The following is a 24,293-nucleotide window of genomic DNA, read 5'->3' as shown; positions in this document are numbered from 1 at the left end:
CACTTTGGCTACATGCTAGTCCATACCCAAATTACAATATGAAGTTTAATGGTGTGTGCTAGTCTGTCTGTGCCTGCAAAATGAGCGTTGTGTGTATGTGTTTATGTGTGTACGTGTTTGACTGGTTGTCCTTGACACATCTGCAATTGGAAAAGCCATAAGCAAAAAAAGAAAAAAAGAAAAGAAAACAGAGAAACATGACTGCTATGAGAATGAGGAGAAATCAAGTGTCACAATAAAAGTAAAGCCTCCAACATGCATCATCATTTTTCACACTATGCTTGAGTACCTATACAAGCATGTACTTGAATCAATAGGCTTGCAGAAGGGAAACTTTAAAAACTGCTGTGCACACACAATGTAATGCAGTTCAACACTCTGGCAAATATAAATGCGATACTTTGAGTTTTCTGCACAGCGTAGTCTATTTGTGTCGCGTCTTTTATTATGAAAAATAAATAACTAAATAAAAGTTATTTCCAAATAAACGTGTCTTAAACGTGTCAACTGCCCTGTTCACACCTTTTATCTGAAATGAACATATTCTCATGTAGGTACTTAAGACATACATATACACACCCTCTCACATTCTGCTCTCACTAGCGGCCTTTTACATCATTTGACATGGGATGGAAAGGAGTTAGTGAAGCAACTGGTGTTATAACTCAAACGTTTATTCATTTTTAAGCAATAAAGCAAGCAATAAACACTGAATTAAATAACATGTATTTATATTTTTTCTTCTTTTTTTTCTGCTGACTGATTTCAGTTTAATGGTTTAATGTCATTTGTCAAATCTAAAATATCTTTGGCAATTAATCAGGAGAGCATGATGACTGTTGAGAATCAAAGGAAATATAATCTTCCACTAAAATTAGCTCTTTATGTTGAAAGTGACGTGTATTATGAACTACATGGGCATCAACAGCTGTGTGTATACGTAAGCATCTTTACACATATCATTGAGTGTGTTGTCTTATACTAGTAAGTCAGAATTACTGTACTTCTGATGGCACTGTGAGGTTTTCACCACTAGAGGGAAGCATATAATCGGTTATAAACTGGCATTAAGGCAAGCCATTAAATAGGGTAAACAGTGTAAATATATATCACCATAAACGTTCTCCAGATGATATAAACATTAGGACCAATAATTCCTATATTATAACGTTTCTCAAACTTGATATTTACATATGCACATGAAAGAATATGCATCTAAACATGTCTGATTTAGAACAGAACTCTTTAAAGCCATAACAAAAAGCGGCTCATTAGATAAAGTTTTCTGCACATCTCTTTTTATTCTGACAAAAATGAGAAGAAAAATAATAAATAAATAGGAATGAATTAATTAATGACAGTTCTGTGAAACTTCCCCTGTGGGATTCTTAAATTAGCCATTTAAACACAAAATAGAAAAAGAAACATAAATAGCAAAACACCTCAATGCAGATTTTGGACAAGTTATGGAAACAAACAAATGAATCTCCAAATGAATCTCCAAATGAACTAAAGCCTAAAAAAATGGATGGAAAATACTTATTTTGTTTGTTTATTTGAGAATAGTCACAATGCAAACCATTAGTCCTAGATTTTGTGGTTAGTTGACTAACAAAGAGCCACTGCGTGATGAACTACGTTTGGGACAAATGAAATGTGTGTTTGTTTGGGGTTTTTTTTGTTGTTGTTGTTGGGTTATTTTTTTTTGCCTGTTATTGATTACTGATTGTTTATTGAACTGGGATATGTTGTCTGTATGTTCAGGTCTATGTCACCTTATTCATTTAAATTCAAATCTGTTTAAGCTACATATTTACAGTTCTGCAATTGGTCTCTTTGCAAAGCAGAAAAGACGGCTATCTCATACTTTAGAGGTTATCGTTTAGTTAAGTTAAGCTGTTCAAATTCACTCTCTTATTCTTCTTCTGGCTCCTCCTTTTAGGGTTTGCCACAACACACCATCTGCCACAATCTCACCCTATCCCTAGCATCTTCCTCTGTCACGCAAACCCTTTGCATGTCCTATTTTACTACATCCATGAATCTTCATTGTGCACTGTCCTCACCATTGTCTGACTCTCCTTATACATATCCTGCACCACCCCTCACGTACTTTTGACTTCCGTACCGCAGTTCTTCTCTTGGTACTTTGTCATATGCTTTCTCTAGATCCACAAAGACACAGTGTAACTCCTCCTGACCTTTACAACAATTCTTCTCCGTCCTCAGGCATTTTTAGACAGGTCCACACCGACACAGGTCTGTCATTCACCCTTCATATTCACCCTACATAATTTCCCCTAGGGATCAATAAAGTATTCTGATTCTGATTTTCTTCATAGCTGGCCTCCCTCACTCTTACTAATCTTCTGCATTTAATGATTCAATAGCTGTCCTTCATCCATCCTCCCTCTTTATTCATCAGCTCCTGAAAGTACTCCTTCCAAATTCTCAACACGCTCTTCAGTACTCTATCCTTAATCACCCTGACCTGTTGCACATCCTTTCCAGATCGATCTTTCTGCCTAGCCAATTGATACAAGACCCTTTATCCTTCCTTAGAGTCAAGCCCTTTTCCCTTGCCACATCCCTCTTTGCTGTACACCTACATTCCCAGTATTCGTGTCTATTTCCTTCATCTCCCTGCCCATCCCACTTTTTCTTTGTTGACCTCTTGCTTTGAATACTTTCCTGTACTTCCTCGTTCCGCCACCAAGTGTCCCTTTTCCTCTGCCCAGAGGATACATCGAATTCCTTCTCGGTAGTTTCCTTTTCCACTTCTGCTGTACTTTTGCAGTGACGGGAAACTATATATATATATATATATATATATATATATATATATATATATATATATATATATATATATATATATATATATATATATACACGTCATTAGTCATTATATAAATTTTAACCCACCGTATTTAGGTGTGCTTGTGTTATAAATATTCATTTTTTTAAAAAAACGAAATAAGTAAATATCCTCCCAAATACAAATAAACAAACAAAATCAAATTATTAAAATTACGACATTTTTGTTAAATGTGAACGCAGCATCACACCATGCTGGGCACAGGGGATCGACATGGGTAAGAAAGATTGTCTTGCGCATGCGTGATGCAAGACGAGTGGAACAGCGGCTCCGTTAGCATCCAAAGCTAGCGGACTGGTTTGATTGGGGAGCACGGTGTGGAGGAAGGACTCCTGCGATATCGGCGACTTCAGACATCCCCAGCTAATCCTCAAGCCAGTCATCATCCCTCCATGCTGTCCAAGAAAGGGAGATAGCGTTAATAGCCCTGCACTGCCAGCTCAATTAGCCACTGTCCAAGACAGATAAGGGACGCTACGTTTTGCGTGAAGAGCCTTCCTTTCAAGCAGAATCAGTTTTCTGACTGAAGTATTAAGAAATACAGCTGCAGCCACGACTAATATTACCTCTATAAAAAATGAGGTTGCCGAGTAACAGACAATGTGTGATGGAAGGAGATGGAAAGAAAATGGATCAAGCTCCACCGGTCAGAAACCCTTTTGTGCACGTCTTGAAATTCACCCCACTGGAAAAAGCAAAGGTAATTTTGTGCATGTGTTTGCACGCATTTTTAACCTATTCTTGCTTTCATGCAGTTTTAGCTGCCCGTGGAACACTATCACTTTAGTGCGACACAGAGTCATACTGGCAGTTATTTAACTGATTCCCTTGATTGCATGCATTCAGTTGAGCTAGTATTAGCTAGTCTGCTAACATTAGCTACATACATGTTGCTTTTTCTCCACTATCTTGTCGGTTCTACTGCCTTACTTGAGTCCCCATTGAAAGCGCTGGGGGTCTTTAAAAAATCGCCTTAACTGTAGAAAGAATGTCCCATTTTACACACGACTACCTGATGTAAAGCTTGTAAATCACTCTGTCTCTCTAATAGGAGAACGAAAGTCAGTTATTTGAGCATGGCTGCCTGTCCAAGAGGGGCCTAGCTTGTTGCTGTTTAATTGTTACTCCGGCTATTAGAAAGGTTTTTTGGTGGGTTTCACTATATTGGATGACAACATTTGTGTACGTCGTTTATTTAAACATGCTTCTCTTCTTTTTTGCTCTGGCTTCGTTGGTTATCGCGGTTCAATTAACACGTGAGGATTTGGAGAAGGGGGGTTGTAAACCGGCAGACACGTTTTTTCCAACCCTCCTGTCTACAAATAAAATGGATTTCCCCACAGCTCTTGATGTTCAAACAATTTGCCTTTCTCGTTGAAGATGGAGCAAAACTTTATAGCAGCTATTCGTCACTGCTGCTGCACGTAATCAGATTTTGGAGCTTTCGGGCTTCTCTGCAAAAGGAGTTAATTGGAGAGCTTTTGCAGCCACTAGGCTTACACTGATCAGTTTCACTTTAAAGTCATGAAACTGTTTAAGTGAGAAGTACAGACATCATTCAGCGGAAATTTGAAACCCTGCACAGATTTACCTCCTTCCGTATTGTCTTGTCCACTTTTGCGACGTGTTGCATTAGGCACAGATAATGACAACCTGCAGTCATCATCTGTAAGCTTGAGTATTAGACTGTCATGTTCTTGAAAACTGGGACTGCTTGCGAATTAAAGGCACACATGGGTCCTTTGTAGTTAACCTCATATGATCTCTCGAAATAGCTGACACAGAGATGTGTGTGCATTCTAAACAATTACTTGCAATTGACTGCTTATTCTTAGCATAGATAATGTAATATGTGCTGTGTTAGTAAACAATGTGGAATTGCAGCACAGTTATGTGTTAGTTATTTTCAGTAACACAGCTCAGTGGAATGGGAAGGCCAGAGTTTATGAATGAGGCAGCTCTGCCATTCTGTAATAGAGTATGGTGTTACAGATACACATAGTGACTAGGGGAAGGTCAAGCACATCTCTTTATTTGTTGCTTTTTTCTCCATAGAGACTGGAGGGAGAATTGAGAATGTGTGGTAGATAGGTGGATCAAAGTCAAGAGAATAGGCTTACATTTTTTAGCCGTTCCTCAAGACTAAAACAAAAGTGTGGTTTCTCCAGCAAGTTTAATATATAAACAAAAGGGGAAGAAATGAAAACTGATAAGTGACACTCAAAGAGGCTACAGAGAGCATCGTGCTCAGGTCTTGCTTTCACATCCAAATGATCAACCCACGGAGTCTGTTTTCACTTCAGAGAGAAAGGGAACTGCAGTATGTTCTGTTTATTGTAAAACCGGACATTGTCACAGTCTTTCTAGTGAAACACACAAACTGAAGAAGTTTTTGTGTTGCATTGGTGTTTCACAAATGCAAAAGACTGCCTCAATTGTATGGTGATAATTTAATTAAGTAATGGACAATAATAGCAGGATCAGAGGAGTTGCTGTCAAACCATAAAGCTTTAACTTTATATAGTTTTGCAGGCTAACGGCTTGGGAACTGATAGGCTGTTAATGAATTGAGAATTATTCTGCTTTTGCACATTTTTAAAAGGAATAAATTCTTTTCACTGCTTTGCTGATGCTCGAAGTGGATTTCTATAAAAAGAGGCAGGTAGATAATTCTTACTAATGGGGGCAATAGGGCAAATGACTAATGTGGCTAAATCTTGGATCAACTTTAGAGGCTTTGTAATTCAATACTTACCCATTCAATCCACATAAAGTTGCTCATGCAATGTCTGTAAACTTTCCTATGCAAGTTAATTGACTGAGAGCTGATCAGTAGGGTGACTTAATGGCAATATTTTGTGATGTTCTTGATTAGATTGTGGTCAGCCAATATTCTATTCCAAAGAACTATTCCTGAGAAGCTTCAAAAGCTGGTGAGGTGTCACAATGCATTCTGCTAATCTTAGGAGTCTGATTTTGACAAGCCTAACCTAAAGGCCCAAATCTGTCTTTGTGTAGTGAAAGTGGAAACATTTACAACTTCTCATAATTGCACAAAACCACACCATTAAATAATATTTCCTACATGAATGCCAGAACACAGGGTTCGCTAGCAAAATGCTGTCCTGTATATGATAATCGCTGTGATTCACTACTCGATGAGCGATGATATTGTGGTAACTTTTTAGTATAATTAGAAGTTTTATGTGGTCTGACATCAAGAGTGGGCACATCAGTTGTGTATAGTGCTTTGGAAAACAATACTTCCTGCCCCTTCATAACTAAATGGCCTTCAGTATTTGCTCTATAGTATCCAGCATCTACATCCACACTGAATAATAGTGTGAGTATGATCCTGCTCATGTAAAAGTTGTAGTTTATAAATGTTGAACATGAAATGACACAGAAAAGATTGCAGACTGCAGGTCTGATAGAGCATAGATTGATTGGCAGAGCACTGCGTACTGTATTAGTGTAGTGTTGGCATTAGCATTGTGAGGAACCATCACTCTTCTCTAAACTAAATCTCAGCTTCATTTTTTTTGTTTGAAAGTCCACTCCCAGAAACACTGTCTTTTTCTTATACTTTTGCACGTTAATATTTCCAAATCAAGTGAACATGAAGGATTTTCTTTCTTTTCTTTTTTTTTTTTTTTCTAACTCATCCGTGCTAAAACGAGAGGGAGTGGTTAAACCCTCTGGGCATATACAATTCGCTTGGATTTTTATTTGTCAATGCTGCTAATTCAGAGAAGTGTTTTACTATTAATTTGTTGGCATCTCCTTAAACACAGGCTAAAATCACTCTATTGTTTTTGTATTTTTGCTGATATTTAAAAATGGAAGAAAAAACCCCCAAATGCACAAAAGATCATCTTTGAGGTTAGTGTGGAACTGCGTGTATAGCTGATGTTTAACACAGAGCTCACTTTCTAACTTAGCTTTCTGTTACATATGTATGATTATGTGGTTTAACAGTGCACATTGTTTTCATCCTCTTGGGACTTTAATTAGGACAGAAAAAAGATTCATACAGTCTGTTAGATAACATTTTTATATTTGATGACATTATAAGCCCTAAAATAAAGTTTTTTAGTACATTGCTACACCTCTTAAATTCCAAAGAGTCCGTTTACTACTACTACTGTGCTTTGAATTGATCTTTCAACGGTGCACAGGTTAAGACATTCTTAACAACAGGAACCCCCAGTCCCTTTTTTTGAGAATGTGTTTAGCATTTTCAAATGCAGTTTAAACTGAATTTACTGTTAGATAAGAACTCTCTCCTGATAAGGTAGGCCACTTAGACTTGATGTTTAACAGCAGTGCTTGCTATCAGGACAAATATTGACAAAAGATAAGGTGTGCTATCAGGGTCATGAATAGCTTTTAAATAAACAGTCATAACTGAATCTTTAGAGTTAGGTGCAAGGATTATCAGAGCCTCTAAGAATGCACAACTTGGTATATAACATGTCAGCTTTAAAGGATATTGCATATGAGTATAGGAAGTAAACCCATAAGACAAATTTGTATTGCATAGTCTTAAATTATAGGAGCTATGTTTAGAGGCCATGCTACAAACTCGCTGCCATTTATACTGTGTAGGACACGCATATTAGGCACCAGTTTGTGTGTGTTGCTTATTTTACAAACACACACAGTCATTTTACTTGTTTGAACTGCAGCCTGAGACCATTGTTGTTCGACCATTACAGCTCCAGTTTGGCAACCTGAACAGCTATGATGTTGCTGACATACCCATCCTGTAAGGGATCACTTCAGTCATGGATTTATTCTGTAGGCTGAAGTCGTCCTTTTACAAATAAGAACTGTAGCAGTATAGAAGATAACTGAACTTTTTGCTTTTTCTCTATTTCACAGATTGCGTTAATGACAGTCACGCTATTCCCCATCCGTCTACTCATAGCTGCATTCATGATGTTGCTGGCCTGGCCTTTTGCCTTCATTGCCTCAGTGGGGCGCTCCGAGACCACCGTAGAACCCCAGTGCCTCTGGAGAAGGTGGGTGTTTTTTAATGTATAGCTTTCAATAATTAAAAAAAAAAACAACTGGTAGAACTGACTCAAAGTTCAGTAATTAAGCTGGAGTGGCTCCATAGTGTAATGATTTGCACATTGGCCTAAGAAATAAAAGATCCCTGGTTTCCCTTTGGAGTTGTGGGCATACAATCATGGAGCTATGGCGACCCCTCTTGAATGAGGGAGTTTAGAGTGCAGAGTCTAGTACCGTTAAACTAATGTGCATTTTTATGGTAGATTTGTGATGTGCTTCCCTTGCATTACTCATTTTATGTTTTCGAAGGAACTGCACAATGAAATTTGTCGAAGTATGTGACTTCCTATGTTTGCTGAGTTTGTACGATAGCATCCATGTTCAAACATGTTTTTGCCAATCCAGCACCGTCTTTCTATAATTTAGTTGTGGAGGTGGTGCCCACTTCCTCCTGACAGTAGCCAGTATAAATTGAGGAATTTATTGATTTTTAAGACAAGAAACAATTGCATAATCATGAGCATCGTTATTATCAAGTTTAGTTTGGCTGCTGACAGCAGGCCCTGTAGGGTTAAAGCACACAGTTCTCCAGCTAGTCTTTGCTGTCTTACTCACTTTATGATGATACCACTTTTTGTTGAATTTAAAGCTCTGATGTACTTAAAGTGCTGTGTGTCAAATAGAAATTTTGTGATACTTCTGGTAAAAGGTGTTTTTAGCGAAACTTATAGCTAGTTTCTTGATTGGCCTTGACTGGAAAGATGACGGATATAATTCTGTCTTAAGTTGTGAGATCTCACCGGTAATGTTAGTGAAGAAACGGCGTGAGAAGTAATACATTTGAAGAACTAGACCCCACACTGTGCATTACAGGTGGTTATGGTGTCAGTTCCCTTCTGGTCACCCTTTATTGACAGTGTTTATTTTCCATAGCAACTTATAAGAGTCCATAATCCTGTGTCCCTTATGACTCTACTGTGAAGATTGGTACTGCTGTTTTAATAAACTATGCTATATCATTTAAAGTGTTTTCTTTTATTTGCAAGAAGTGAAAAGTGCTTCTCACACATGGATGATTTTGTTTCCAGACTGGTGGACATCATTCTGAGAATAATCATGCGAGTCATGTGGTTTGCGGGAGGGTTCCATTGGATGACTGTGAAAGGGCGAAGGGCATTGCCTACAGAAGCACCTATCCTTACCCTGGCACCCCACTCTTCTTACTTTGATGCCATCCCAGTCACCATGACAATGTCCTCAATTGTCATGAAGGCTGAGAGCAAGGATATACCTCTTTGGGGAAGTAAGTAACCCCACCACCACACACACGAACACACAGGCACACACCAAAAAAAATCTCATTGCTCATGACAGTGAGTTACTAGATGCATTTCAGCAGCACGTGAGGGAAAGATGATATTTGTGGTATGTGGCTTGTACAAAGGGGAAGATAATCAGTACAGCATCAGTAAGACAGTTCCCATGACTTTGCTGCCGTTGCAGTCAACAGGGGATTGCCCACTCTGATTTGCATTTAATTTTGATAAGTTAAAAGCAAGTGTAGCTTGGTTTTTGTTCAGCCTAGTGTAGCTTGGTATAGCAGTGCTATACCTCAAAAAAAGACAAAGCAAATACAGATGCTATGCTGTAATGAAAGCAGATATTATACTCCAGAACAATATGAGTTTTCAACTGTGACTAAACAAGGTAATTTTGTTAAAAAGGAAAAAAAAGTCAAACTTGAATGCTCAGTGTTACACTGTACTCACAACATTCTTTAACCCACAGACATGTCAAAAGGAGCCAAGTCAAAATATACGTGTCTGGATAAAAGACACTCAGACTAATGTTTTTTTTTTTTTAATTTTATTCATAGCCAGACATAGATCCCACAAAGCCAAATGCTTATTTAGCTAGCTGTGTGGCCTTGTCTTTGCACAACCTAGAGTAACATCCAGGCAGGACTTGCTTAGATACACTCAGGATCTGACTTATAGTATTGTACTATCAACTAGGCTGCAAGTTCAACAGTCTTCTCAATTGCCATTTCAGTCACCGGTTCTTATGTCCCCGTAAGCAGAACATGCTGTGAAGGTGTTTATGTGTTATTTTTGCCTTCCTTTCTCCTCCTGCTCTGCCTGCTGAGTCAGTAATTAGCCACATTGTTAGCTCCAGGCTGAGTGAAGCTCGGCCAAGTTAAAGCAGCTTTACTTGTGTTGCAGGATTACAACCATATTTCAGCATATTTGTTTATTGGCAAATTGTCTGTTTAAACAATATGCAGTCAGCTATTATGATTTGGATTAGCTGGGCTAAAGAGTAAAAAATGCAAATGAATGCATTTGAAATTGTAAAAATATATTGAATTTTATGCTGTTATTCTATTGTTTCTACTATCTCAGTGTTGGCTTTCCCTAAAATGTTAAAGGGCCTCTAATGTTCTTTAGGGTGACAAGTCCTTTTGGACTTGCAGTAGGAACCAAGCACAAGGGCATGGCCACGTGGAATCCAGAATAAGCATTAAGACCTGATCAGCCAGAATGACGTGTGCAGAGCGACTTGTAGGGTTCTTGCGAGAGATTTAATCCCTTCCTGTCAGCAGACAGCTCACAGTTGAAATCATTTCTTCTTCTTCTTCTTGTCATGGTCTCACCTTCTTCTTTCTTCATTTTGTTCCCTTACTACTCTCAAACTTCTCTCTTTCTCTTGACTTTCTGTATGAGCAAAGAGAGGCTTTTTTTTTTTTTTTTTTGTCTCTGTAAAACGAAAGATGCTTCTGCTCTACAAAGTCTTTAACCCTAGTCTGTCTACTCAGTTTCCTGTTTGTCATTGCACATGTCCCTTTGCACGTCTACTAGTGCACAGATTGCACATATATTGGACGAATATTTAAATTTGTTCTTTCAGTTATTATGCACCAACAATAATTTCACTGCATTATGCAAGAGTACTTTTTTGGCTGTGAAATGAGCAGTTTTGTTGTTACGGCACAAAGAGCGCTGTAGATGCAGTAGAGAAGGTCAGAAGGAGCTGCATTGTGTCTTTGTGGACCTGGAGAAAGCATATGATAAGGTGCCAAGAGAGGAACTGTAGTAGTATATGAGGATGGTGCAGAAAGTGTATGAGGCCAGCAAAACAGTGGTGAGGTGTGTAGTAGATGTGGCAGACGGGTTCAAAGTGGGGGTGGGATTACATCGGGGATCGGCTCTGAACCCCTTTTTGTTTGCAGTTATGATGGACAGGTTGACAGATGTCATCAGATAGGAGTCTCCATGGACTATGGTGTTCACAGGTGACATTATGATCTATAGTGAGTTGAGGAGAGCAGGTGGTAAAGAGCCTGGAGAGAAGAGGAATGAAATTCAGTGAATGAGAGGGAGATGGGTGTAACAGTGAAGCTATGGGGGTAGATAAATTTACACTCCAGGGGTTAACCAGCCAAAGCAATAGACAGTGCTCTATAGATGTGAAGAAGAGAGTGCAGGCAAGGTGGAGTGGGTGGCAACAAGTGTTAATGTTCTCATTACACCTTACATTTTAGTGATAGGGCTTAGAAAAACAAACAAATAAATACATGGTCTAGCATTACATTGGACAGTTGCTCTGTAGCTGATAATATGCACACAGTTAACTGGTTCAGCACTGTTGTTGTAGATTGTGTCAGTATGTAAAGGTTAAAGTTTCAGTTTCAAATGCAGGTGATTATCATCAACAAAGCCAGCAGCAGTGGACAAAAGCTCCAGCGTGTAACTACTGCCCGCACAAAAACTGTATCACTGTCAACAAAATAAAAAGAATCATATCATATAGACGGACATAACAAATAGTCATACAGTCACCATTACCCCTGTTGTCCCTGGTTGTTTTTCACAGATTGATAGTTGCACTGACCATTACTGTTGTTTTGTTGTGCTCTGAATTGACATTGCAGCTGGAGGTGTTTCAAATCAGTTATCCCATCATCTAAAGATGGTCTCATGGTCATGAAAACAAACTGAAAGGGCTGATTAGAGGGCTGTAAGTTATGTCCTGTGTGTTTTAGTGCCACCTTCTGCCTGCTCAGAGTTCCTACAATGGAAAGGTGGCTTATATTTAAACATTAGATGAATCAGAATCAGAATACTTTATTAATCCCAGGGGAAACAGTTGCTCAAGGCAGTAGGAAAATTAACTAGTTAAAATACAATATATTACAAAATGGTTCTTATAAATACAAATAGCTCTAATATATAGATATCCTAATATATCAAACAAAATTTAATATGGATAAAGTTTTAATTGAGGTCCCTCTCTTATCATACTTATTTTGTTATCGTCTCTGTACAGTATGTGCAGATCTTAAAGGCGTGTATGTGTGCTTTAGATGGAGGAACTGTACATAAAGATGACCACAGGCAGCAATGATTTCTTGTCATTCAGTGGTGGATTTGGGTAATCTCAGTCTGTCACTGACTGTGCTCCCGTGACTGGTCAGCATGTCACTGAGTGGGTGGGGGTTATTGTACAGAATTGGCTTCCTAATCTGTCACCAAAAGGGGAAGTTGACATCAAATGGAACACGACTGTGTGACAGTTTTTGTTCCTTAATAGCTGTGTTCCTTGTAATTGTCTATCTCCTTCTGTATGTTTATGAGTTATACTCACTGAATAAAGTACTAGAGATGGCACGATACCACTTTTTTATGTCCGATACCGATACCGATATCATAAATTTGGATATCTGCCGATACCGATATGAATCCGATATAGTGTTTTTTAATCAATAAAACGTTTTTTTTTAATATCTTGCTGCATTTTGTATAAGTTCATACTCAAGTTTAAATAAATAACAACACTAAAGCTATTCTGTTATACCTGTATGTAAAAAATACACTGCGCCCAAAATATTTCATAGTTCAGCAATACTGATCAAACTAATAACCTTAAACCTGCTCCATCCTCCCTATTCTGGTATTTTAAAGAGTACTTAGCAGAAATATTAAACAACCTAACTAATAGGGTTGCAAACTCCCAGCAAAAAAAAAATAGGGAACCACCCTCCACCTCATGATGCTTAATCGATGTAATCAAATTTAATTTGATGCAGGGGGAAAATGCACAAAAATAAATTATTTTTCAAGAATAATTAAATAGATTCAACATCTTTCTTCAACAGAACTGCAGACTGCACAGATGGTATCTTCCCAAAGGAAAAAGTACTATAGCTTACTAGGGTATATTAGACTTAACAGTTACTATATACAGTAATGGACTTCTATATATTTTACATCAGATTAAAACTTTGGGTGTAAGATTCAGATAATTATTTATTAAAAGCTCGACATTTTAAATGAGAATAAGAAAGAAAAGTATGTCTTTGTGCCCCCTTTTCCCTGTTCATGCCCTATCGGCCCTCCTGGCTAAACTTTGCTAGATCCGCCCCTGCACAGTTACCAGCCGTCAGCTGCGTAGAAAAAGATCCTGGTGTAGAAAGTATTAATAAATAAATTCTAACAACAGCTTATCAAGCTTAAACGTGCTGCTGTTGTTCAGCCGCTGGTTTCCTCTTTCTGGTGAGAAGTGGGCCAAAAACTAAGAAGAGAGACGGACTCGCGACAGAAAAGCCGATCAGCTGATCATTAAGCAGTTTCACGATTGAAGTAGCAGCAAGAGAGAGAGAGAGAGAGAGAGAGAGAGAGAGAGAGAGATGCAGTCGCTCCATAAGCTTTACAAACATTCAGAGATGAACTTACACACTTGCTTTACTTCTCTCTGGGAAAACTTCCTCGGAGATGAAATGTTTGCTGGTTTGCTAGCAGGCTACAAATACACACAGCCGCTCTATCACGTGATGCACACTGCTGCGACGTGCTACGTTGTGTAGCAAGTTTTGTGAGGTGCTTTTTTGATATTTAATGGATCGGATTACATTTTTTATTTCTCGCCGATATCCGATCCAGTAATTTGGGTCAGTATCGGACCGATACCGATACGTAATATCGGATCGGTCCATCTCTATAAAGTACACCATTATTTTTTTTTACAGCAAAAGGAAATCCAAGTACAATGTAAGATATATTTAACAGTGATTTAATCCTGCAAACTTTTTGTGGATCTTACAGATTTTCATAAAATTATGCATTTTTGCTTGAAATGTATCTAATCCAAGTCATTATTGGATACTGTTTTTCCTTTGTTGTGTTAAAAACTTTAGACTTTTGATTGAGTTTTGTGCTAGCAAAAGATTATATCTCTGCCCAATTAAATTATTCTGTGTAGTGAAAGATTTGTGCTTTTGATGTTTGACTGTTCTACATTTACGATTGTGATATTTATTGCGGAAATAGAAGTATTTGTTGTTTGCAGCAATGGCTTCTCAAGTAATTTCTATCTGAATTCTCTCCACTGTTTTCCTTCTGCTTCAAGCTTTGATTAAGTACATCAGGCCGGTGTTCGTTTCCCGGTCAGACCAGGACTCCAGGAAGAAGACTGTGGAGGAGATCAAACGCAGAGCCCGCTCTGGAGGAGAATGGCCTCAGGTAAGTTGGTGAAGTTATGCAAGAGTCATCATGTTGCACCAATTAAATGCATGAATGCCATGATCTGTTTTTACCAGACATTGCAGTAAACATCAACCACTAACTAGTTTCCCTCTCATAAATACAGATTATGATTTTCCCAGAGGGAACGTGCACCAATAGATCCTGCCTAATCACCTTTAAGCCAGGTAAGTACCCATGTTTTTTTGTTTTGTTTTCTTTCTTTTTTTTAAGTGTGTAATTGCTATTCTAATTTTTTCTTAGACCAGCATGTTTCCTTTACAAATATAACAAATGAAAACTAGTGTCCGGTCTTCTTGTTGTTGTTGTTTTTAAATCCTTGTAGGGGCCTTCATCCCAGCTGTACCAGTGCAGCCTGTGGTCATTCGTTACCCTAATAAACTGGTAAGTAAATTGGCAAAAAGTTGTTTTTTTCCCCTCTTAGCCTTTTTGTCATTAGGTGATAGATTAGAAATAGGAGCTGTGAAATGTAGAAAAAAACAAATCTAGAATCGTGTCCTGTGGCCTTAATTCATTATATTCGGAAAAGCACTCATCCCCCTTTTTGTTCCTCAAACCAATTGACTGGTTAACCATGATGCTTTTGTTATGGAATTTTCAAATACCTAAAATGTTTTGTTGATTGATGCCAATTTGTTTTGCCATTTTTTTCCTCATGATGGCACTATTGGCTTTACTTTTATGATGCTGAAATTCATGCACAATGATAATAACTGTGCAGTAGTGCAATGATGCACAGCAAGGCTACACAGCACCATTTTCTTAGAGTTCTGCTGATATCGCAGAAAATTATCTTACTATGACTGCAGAATTTAGTCATTCAAAGGCATAACAGCTTTCTGAGACATAATTTTACATATGAAAATTACGTCTGATGAAAATGAAGTCGTGTCCACAGCTAGAGGAAAGAAAGGGGGGTGGGTTCCACAGCTTTAAAGAGTTAAAAGCGATTCCAGAAGAACTTAGTTTTTCAGCCATATGAAATCACTCTAACTGAGAAAAAACTCTAGTGATGCCCATTTTGCCCACCTGTATTCAACCGCAAAGCATTAGAACGAAGTACAGAAACCAATTTTTAATAACTTCTAGCTAGTCTGTGTGAATATTAATTCCTGGGCTGCCTCATTTGGATTTGATAGGTGTCATTGTGTGAGAACAGTAGACTTTTTAATATAATGGTAATAAAAAAAAAAAAAAAAAATTCAGTCTGCCATGAAGCATGATGGATTTTGAATTTTATTGACACACGTTATCTTACAATGTTTACATTTAAGGGGTTAAACATAGCATTTCCATTTTTTTGGAGCAACCTTATTTTGGAAATGTCCATAAAAGGATAGAATCCTTTCAAAATTTAAAAGGCTAAAGAATCATTAGCACAATGAATCTCTTAGCTTTGGAAACCTAAGCACGTATCCGGTTGAAGTCTAAAGCTAATACATGTTTTCGCTCTGAGTACACGCATCAAAACTGTAACATATTGAAACCTGTATGAAATGCTTGTTGGGGGTGTCTGAAAAATGTTTGTCCAAACTGAATTTTAATGTGCTAGAGTTGAGTATTTTATTGCACACTTAACTTGTGTGTAACTGTAATCATTTTTAAACTGATTGAAAATAAGCTGCCTGTGAGAAAGAAAGCTGGAGCAAAGTTATCACTTGAACCAAGAAATAAAAAATAAAAGTGTGTTTGAGAGATTAATAATTAGTCTCTTCTTCATGTGGTTTATTTATTTATTTATTTTGAACAGGACTCAATCACATGGACATGGCAAGGCCCAGGAGCGTAAGTACAGAATTTCACACAGTTTCTTAATTTAACACTTTGTCCATTCTTTACATACTGTAACTAACATTGTTTTAAGTCAAAATCAGACATAAATAAACCAAGAACTAAACTCAAAATGACAAATATGGAAATTGCATAATATTTACACACAATCTCACCTGACTTAATAATTTGACAGTGTTTTAATTTATTTATTCTCGCACGTTACCTTAAGCTTTCCCAGCTGGAACTTAAATATTAAAGAGTTTGAAAATTTGTGCATTAAGAAAATTAAATAAACAACAAGAAAAAAGTAAGAGGTTTTCAGTTGACGTGTTGTCTGTGCAGGGCTCTCCTTTTTTTTGTTTGTTTGTTTGTTTGTAATTTTTTTGTTGTTGTTGATGTCCTGTTATTATCCAGATTCCAAATTTTATGGCTGACACTCTGCCAGTTACACAATGAGTTTGTGATAGAGGTAAGTGTGCATTACTGTCAATACAGATAATTGCATATCTACCCGTATAAAAAATATGACAGAGAGAGATGCTAATGATTTTAAAAAATACATTTTTGCGTGGGCTTTCTACAGTTTCTTCCCATCTATACACCCTCAGAGGAGGAGAAGAAGAATCCTGCACTCTTCGCCATCAATGTGAGACGTATCATGGCTAAGTATGTTGAAATAATTGATCATATTATATACATTTCAACAATTTATGTACACAATTATGTACACAACACAAAGTTGACTGGGGTTATTATTCCAATTCCAATTTTGCCTCTTCATTTAAAAACGTGAATGCCGCATACGTATATAGTTTGTCTCTAGCTGTAAAGTAAAGTTGTATTAATCCACATCTTTTAGATTTCCATTGTCATCTAATCATTAAATAAAGTATACACTGTTTAGAAACTTTGCATTTTTCTTTAAGTATAATAATTATATATAAAATACAATCCTAAATTAATGTGAACCACCTAGTTATCATTGTCTTATGCTGTGTAAGGGCTATACTTGCCTACTAGATTCCTACAGTTTGTGCATTATTGCTTTGAGCTACAAATGGGGAAACTTCAGCTCTGCAGATTCATGGAGAAAACTTGGAACATTGTTCTCAACTTCAAAGTAGATGTATCAGATACTTTCTCTGCGTTATTGGCCTTAAGCAAGGTTCATATTGATTTGCACAAACTGATGTCCCATCATTATCTCTCCTGTGTGGTGCACAGAGCCCTGGGGGTACCCATCACAGATTATTCATTTGAAGACTGCCAGCTGGCCATGGCAGAAGGCCAGCTGAGGCTGCCAGTCGACACCTGTCTGCTGGAGTTTGCCAAGCTTGTCAGGAGACTGGGGTGAGTCATTCAAACTTTCCAAGGCAATAAACCTATCAAAGATGACTAAGTAAGGGGCACAAGGGTGAGGAAGGCAAAATATTCTCCCAACACTGCAGGGACTCTGCAGGGATTTAGCGTTTTGGCTAGCAGAGAATGAAAGAGTCGAAACAATGAAAAACATGTAGTTTGTTGGAGGAAAAATGCAAATGAGTAGAACGGAGCACATAAATATTATACAGTATAACTGTAAAGTCTATAGAGTTGTCATAGCTTGCTCATTCTCAGGAGCACAAGTCTTCTCATTTTTCCCCCTCTCTCCTTGCTTACACTGTTATTATAATTATGTTATTATTAAAAGTTACCCGTTTCTTCCTCTCGCTGTCCCAGATTGAAACCACAGAACTCCGAGAAGGTTTTGCAGGAGTATGGGAACAGAGCCAGGAAGCTTGAGGGGCAGAAGCTGGGACTGGAAGACTTTGCACACTTCCTTGATGTGCCAGTTTCAGATATGCTGCGAGACATGTTTGGTCTTTTTGACGAGGTAAACACTGCAGTGACCTTTTACTGATAACCATGATTGCTCTGCAGTCTTTCACAGTGGTTACTGCTGCTACTTGAGTGCATTTTGTTTTATTATTTCCACGTTTAGTTTTTATTATGCAAATACAGAACAGCAGTTTTAGAAAAATGCACAACTGAAGCAATATTTGTTATAGTTTGGGGCGTGATTGAAGTAGTCTGATGAGAAAGTGCTTCTAGAAAACTGGATTGTATGCGCTTTCTTTAAACTAAACCCAGTGTGCATATTTGCATAATGGAACCTAAACTAGAAAAGATTTGTTGCTACAATGTGTTTTTGACCTAAATGGCTATCGGCCAGATGCTTCTGTGAAACATAGCAGTCTTGCTCACAGTCTGATTTCATTTTTATTGTGGTCTCTTGTCTTTTCAGCATGAAGATAACAGAATGGATATTAGAGAATATGTGATAGCCTTATCTGTTGTATGCAGGCCTGCCAAAACTCTGGAAACAATGAAATTGGCCTTTAAGGTAAGATTTATGCTTTTCTGACCAACTGGCAGAATAGTTTTGTGCTTCATAAGCACCAGCATAACATTTGCTCCATTAACGCATCTTCTGGGTAGTACATTTATATTTGTCCCATATTTCAAAGCCTTTCAAAATGCTTGATGAAGTGTGCATTTAGGGTTTCACTGAAGCCGATCAGTTACTCTGGGTATCTATAAATCAGCTTGATGAAGTAAGGTGAGAAGAGCATAATAATCTTCTCTTCTTACCTGCTTGATATTTGAGTTGAGCAAGGACTGTCACCTTATATGCTGTTCAAGTGGCCCTAAAGCAAAGCCGAGGAGAATATGTTTTAATCTTATCATATTTCCTCTTCCCCAGATGTTTGAGGCAGAGGAGGATGGTGCCATCACAGAAAGCGAGTTAGCAGTTATACTTAAGACAGCTTTAGGCGTGAGTCACATCAGCGTGTCACATCTGTTTACCGCCATCGACGTGGACGACACAGGGAAGATCACATTTGGTAAGAGATCGAATAAAACGGCCATAAAAATATTTCACTGTATCCTTTTGAGCTATAATTAGTTATCAAAGTGAGTTTTTTTCCACTCATGCATTGGATTAGATTTGACAACCAGGACACTTTATTTTAAGATGCCCTCAGTCTCTTTGCAGTTTTTCCTAATGCTGCCTTTGTGTCTGGCACCCCCATGTGGTCTTTTTGCAGACAAGTTCAGAAACTTTGTGGAGCACCACCAAGACTTTGCTGACGACTACCTGTACACAGAAAACACAGACCTCCACAGTGCTCCCTACAATGATCACCAAACCCAACCCAGCCTGTCGACACTGAAAGTGAAAGGAGCCGCCACCAGCAAAACGGCTAATGGTATCTGTCCCGAATTCAGCGACCACGATGGCACAATAGATGGACTCAAGAAACACAACTAAAAGAGTTTAGAGAAATTGGATGGGGAAAGCAAACCCCTCTCCTGGTGAGAGGAGTGTTGTGTAAGGGGAGCTGTAAATTGCTGAATAAGAAGGGACTATCTTTCATTAATCACAAATACACAAATCAAGTTTACCATAACCTTTTATTACCATTGTATCCGTGAAATTTATGAGATTTTCAGCCTCTAAAAAGTTTATTTTGTTACTTTTCTTTCCTCTTCCATAGTAAGATTTGTCAGAATGCCAAACAATGGCTGTTAGGGTTACAATACTTGAATACTTGAAGCGCAGGCACATATTAAAATTTCTAGGGCAAATTCTTTTCCCTCTAACAGACTGTCCTTTTGTTTGATCTTTTTTTATTATTATTATTTTTTAAATATATAAATGAGGGGAAACTGAATAAAATGAGCCCCCAGTCATCTGTATTTGGTTATCATTGATTTGTAACTTTTATCCATTTCCTCTCTTTATGATAGCTGCCTTTTGAGTAGAAAGTGCAGAAAGGATGGGCTCAAGTTAATTTAAGCAGGATTGAGGATTAAGTGTTGAAAAGGGAAGGCCTGAGGGTACCAGTGACAACTGTTGGACTACTTGAAGTATTTAGCTTCAATAGCCACATTTGAGGTTAACTAGGGTCTCTGCAGGTTTGTGGTCGTACTTGCTATGAGCCTGGTGTGTGTGTGGGTGTATTTGTACATAAATATAATATTTGATTTCGCTCAGGGTTCAGAGACAAAATTGAAAAACTTGTATGATGTCACAATTTTTGGCGTTCAATGGATCATATGCATGTACATTCCACAGGTTGGTCATTTCTCACCGCATAAGTTTTTTTTTTTTTTATGTTTTAAAAGAAATTACACTTGGACCAAAAATGCATTTGATGATTTCACGTCACCTTCTAGGTTTGTACTGTTCTTTTGAGCTAGTTGTGTAATGTTGAAAAGAGTGGAAAAACATCACTGTACGTGACCGCTGAAAGCACATCGAGTTAAGTAGCTTAGTTGGATATTTTAAAGGCAAAAGTGTATTTTCTGCATTACACTGTTATCCTTGTAGGACCATATTATTGTCAATTAATCTTCCCTAATAACTTCCAGGATGGAGTTTGCTCCTTAGTCATCTGTAACATTGTGCTTCATACACCCCAAGGCATGTTTTAGATCCAAACACCTTTGCATTTAGTGACATTTGAGGGACCAGTCTGTTGTTTGAAATGTCCGCCTGTAATTTTACTTTTGGTACCCCCCCCCCCCCCCCCCTTTCCCTTCCCTCCAGGGGATCTGATTTAGACACTCAGTAAGGGGGTGAGGTTGTGATTTCAATTGTAATGACAGTGAAGGGATTTAATACAAATTAAGTTTGAGGTTAAGTAGTTCCTCATTTAGTTCTTTGGTCAGATTTTTATTTTATTTATTTATTTTATTTTGGAAACAAATAAAATGAGGGATTTTGGGAGATTATTTTAAATCACATTCCCATCTCATCTGTGATCATGCATAGTGTATATGTATCCCATTACGGCTTTCAGTGAAGCAATATTTCACATCTCTTAAGCCTTCTCAAGATGTATGCTTTTGAAGAGTTCTTATATGCATTTTGAATATTCCAAATGCAGGACATTTTGTGAATTTTTGATATACGTATATGACTGATTTTTATTTTCACTGCCATGACAAAGATCTGTGATCTTCTCTGCAGATTTTATTGTTGATAAATGAGCCACATTTTATTTTTCTTTGTGTAATAATGCAGTTGTTTTTGTGCTGTATTCCTCCTACACTATGAAAGGTTTATTGCTATATTATTACTATTCGTGATGATAGCCTTGAATCTGTAGACTTTTTATGCGAAAATCAAGAATGTATAGACAATCTTGTCACAATTGGAAGCCACTCGGCACTGATCTCCAGTGGACATTTTCCTAAGGAATTAAGGTTTCAAAAGTTTTGTTTTCTGTCTTTTTCATCCCCCCCCCCCCTTCCTCCTTGTTTTACTAATGTGTGATGTGTGCAGGTTGAACTAAGTAAAGTGTGAGTGTGTACATATGTCGAGCCCTGAGGTGAAGAACCGCCACATGACGGGCCACATCATACAGACACTCCAGACTGCACACATGTCATGACAATCTTTTGGTATTGTCTCCATACTTTGTCATTGAAGTTTTATCGATTTGTGCTTGCACTTTAGTAGCTTTTCCTTCTTAAATATTTCACATTGCTCTAAAGCATGTTGCATTTGTAGACAACAGTATTGTAGGTCATTTTAATGTGATTCTTTTTTTCTCATGTATTTGTTACAGTAAAGGGAGCACAGAGAAAAGTATAGATCACAAAGAAAGCTGCCCCCCCCTTCCCTTTTTAGCCCTACTTTTCTGCAACATCTCAGGATTGTGGAAATTTTGTAGCCTGAAATTGAATTTGTGAACTTCTAGGACTTGGCATTAGTGTAAAGATTTGAATGACTTAAACCTGTTTGCACCGTGAAATGGATACGTATTAAATGTACTTCTTAGTGATGTGATTTTTCTAATGCATAGTTAACAGGTCACTCTGTATGTTTGAAACCATACTGTTTTTGTATATAAATGGGGAATCTTATTTTGAATTACGGCTGAAACAGGAAGTCAATATTTCAGCACCTGACAGAATGCGATTTATTGAGCCACAGTAACCCCTCCTGCAGTTTTATTTTAAATGGAAAGCTCCACTGGACGGTCAGAGGATGATGATGATGTACTATGATATGTATTCAAGTCAAAGATCTGCTTTTTATATAGTCAGTATTTATATTCAGAACAATTCTGCATTGGGGCTATATGAAAATACTATTTCAATTTCCTTTCATGACTTTTTTGTCTCCCTCCACTCACATATTTTCATTTCAGGTACCTCGATAGAGGCAGTGTTTTTCCTGACTTTGTATCAGTCTGAGAAAATGTAAACCTATGAGAGAACTTGTATGCTATTACTGCCTGCTTAAACAGTTTATCCAACAGTGAGCCTAAGACGAAAGACTTGTGTACTCTGAAAGAGCGATTATCTTTCTGATGGCTCACTGTATATGGACCATGAAACTGAACTACTTTTCTCCTGTAGCTTTACTTCAAACTTTTTTCTGAATAAGTTTTTGTTTTTATTTTGTTAATGCATTTTGATGATTGAGAGTTTTGAATTTGTTCAGGACTGCTATGATATAACTTGTTAATGTGACTCGCCGATGGAATTAAAGAAGCATCAACACTCCTCCTGTCTCTGTCACAGTGTTATTGGGTCATTCTGTAACATAGGTTTTATTATGTGAGGTTGGGGTGCAGTGACTTCTACATCAGTAGAAGAAAGCCTTTGCAGTGAAAAACTTCTATTTGTAATTATGAATTTAGCTTTACTGTATAATGCATGTTAAAGATATTGAGAAAAGTGTAATTGCAGCATCAATTCTTTGATTGTTTCTTCCATGTATGCCTTACATCTATAACCATGAATTATAAGGTTGATAGAAAAGTAGTTAGGCCACATGTTTATACAGTCATCTATTCTTGACCTGTTATTGCATAAATGCCTCCCTCTTGAGGAAACACAGAGAAAATGCAGTGTTTTTTTTAAGTGAAGTCCAGTATGTTGAGCTGCAGTAGGCTGCATGACGGAGACTGGGGTAGGAGAAATCCATAATGGTACAATTTAAGTTAAATATCTAGGAAATTATGTGACTCACAATAAGTTGAGGTCATGTTTATGAAATGATTTGCACAAGTATATTCAGCCATTTAATTTCCTTCCAGCTCTGTTTTTTGTCAGACATACTTTGGTCACCTCTCTATAGACGTTAATCTCTGTTCTGTTCACCCAGTTCCACCACTTTGAGCCACAGTGAAATGTTTTGTCATAAATTATGTGCATGTGACACACTATCCATGTACCTAATGGGTTACATACAGACATTCAGAGTTCACAGGGGATGGATGCTAACAATACTGGTTGTCCCTTGACTTTTCCTTTAGTTCCAGGAGTGTGTAATTCAATGAATTTATTTTCCATGCACTGTTGTTACTTAGAGGCCTCTATAGTGTGACCTCTAGTGTGTAGCAAAACTAAGCAATTCTCTCTGCCATTCTGTAAAACATCCAGCAACAATATGCTACCATGCTTGCATAAACATTTAGTACAAAACCTCAGTGTGTATGTACTCCCTGAGCAATTACCATGGCTGAAGACTCTTCAGTCAGTTGAAACCATTTGCTCAATAACTGTATGTAAGACTTATTATTGTTACTTTGTAGTTACCAGAGGCTTTGTATGTAACTGAAAAGTGCTAATGGCATTTTCCCAATTAGAGAACACAAGTAAGTAAAAAAAAAAAAACTGTTTCCAAAGTAATTTATTATTGAATTAGACTTTCAGGAGTCCCCACTGTGATGCTCAGGAGGTTAAATAGGTTAGTCTGTGGATGGGAGGAATGTTCTTATTGTCTGAAATGAGTGCTTATGCTCATGACTCAATGGGTTAAGAATTTGTCCTCATTCCTTCTCCTGTGTTTCTTTTTTCCCTCCTTTCATGATCAAGCAGACGGCGCTCACAAGGAGAAAACGGGCTTGTGCGTCTACTAACCCTCTCAAATCATCATCTAGATGTAACTGCTTATTCAAAGGAGAAAACTCATTAGAACAAAAAGGAAAGTTTCAGGTTGTAGTAGTTACCAGCCGGTAATACTGTATAGTCTTCTCATTTTAACATTTTTCTCATTTTCTTTCCTTTTGCATTGCCTTTCACTTCCT

The 24,293-nt window shown here is 37.7% G+C and overlaps 1 protein-coding gene across 1 annotated transcript; it reads left to right on the top strand.

Annotated features, from left to right (window-relative positions):
- The first annotated feature begins 3,103 nt into the window (after positions 1-3,103).
- On the top strand, positions 3,104-22,764 carry LOC146507829 (lysophosphatidylcholine acyltransferase 1). The gene is made up of 14 exons (XM_085177096.1): positions 3,104-3,575; positions 7,760-7,899; positions 8,980-9,194; positions 14,297-14,409; positions 14,537-14,597; positions 14,756-14,814; positions 16,181-16,215; positions 16,618-16,672; positions 16,787-16,869; positions 17,428-17,553; positions 17,923-18,076; positions 18,488-18,586; positions 18,947-19,088; positions 19,293-22,764. Exons 1-14 carry the CDS (start codon positions 3,453-3,455, stop codon positions 19,514-19,516), a joined length of 1,629 nt encoding a protein of 542 aa, XP_085033222.1. The 5' UTR covers positions 3,104-3,452; the 3' UTR covers positions 19,517-22,764.
- Positions 22,765-24,293: the final 1,529 nt, after the last annotated feature.

Source organism: Neolamprologus multifasciatus, chromosome 11 (genome assembly GCF_963576455.1).
Source record: "Neolamprologus multifasciatus chromosome 11, fNeoMul1.2, whole genome shotgun sequence".
In the NCBI taxonomy this organism is placed as follows: Eukaryota; Metazoa; Chordata; class Actinopteri; order Cichliformes; family Cichlidae; genus Neolamprologus; species Neolamprologus multifasciatus.
The sequence above is the reverse complement of the archived record's forward strand: the minus strand, read 5'-3'. Positions and strand labels throughout refer to the sequence as shown.

Coding starts and splice junctions, on each gene's coding strand:
- LOC146507829 (XM_085177096.1), top strand. CDS start 3,453: ATGAGGTTGCCGAGTAACAGACAATGTGTGATGGAAGGAGATGGAAAG. Junction 16,673..16,786: donor ACAATGAGTTTGTGATAGAG/GTAAGTGTGCAT, acceptor GGCTTTCTACAG/TTTCTTCCCATCTATACACC. Junction 16,870..17,427: donor GTGAGACGTATCATGGCTAA/GTATGTTGAAAT, acceptor TGTGGTGCACAG/AGCCCTGGGGGTACCCATCA.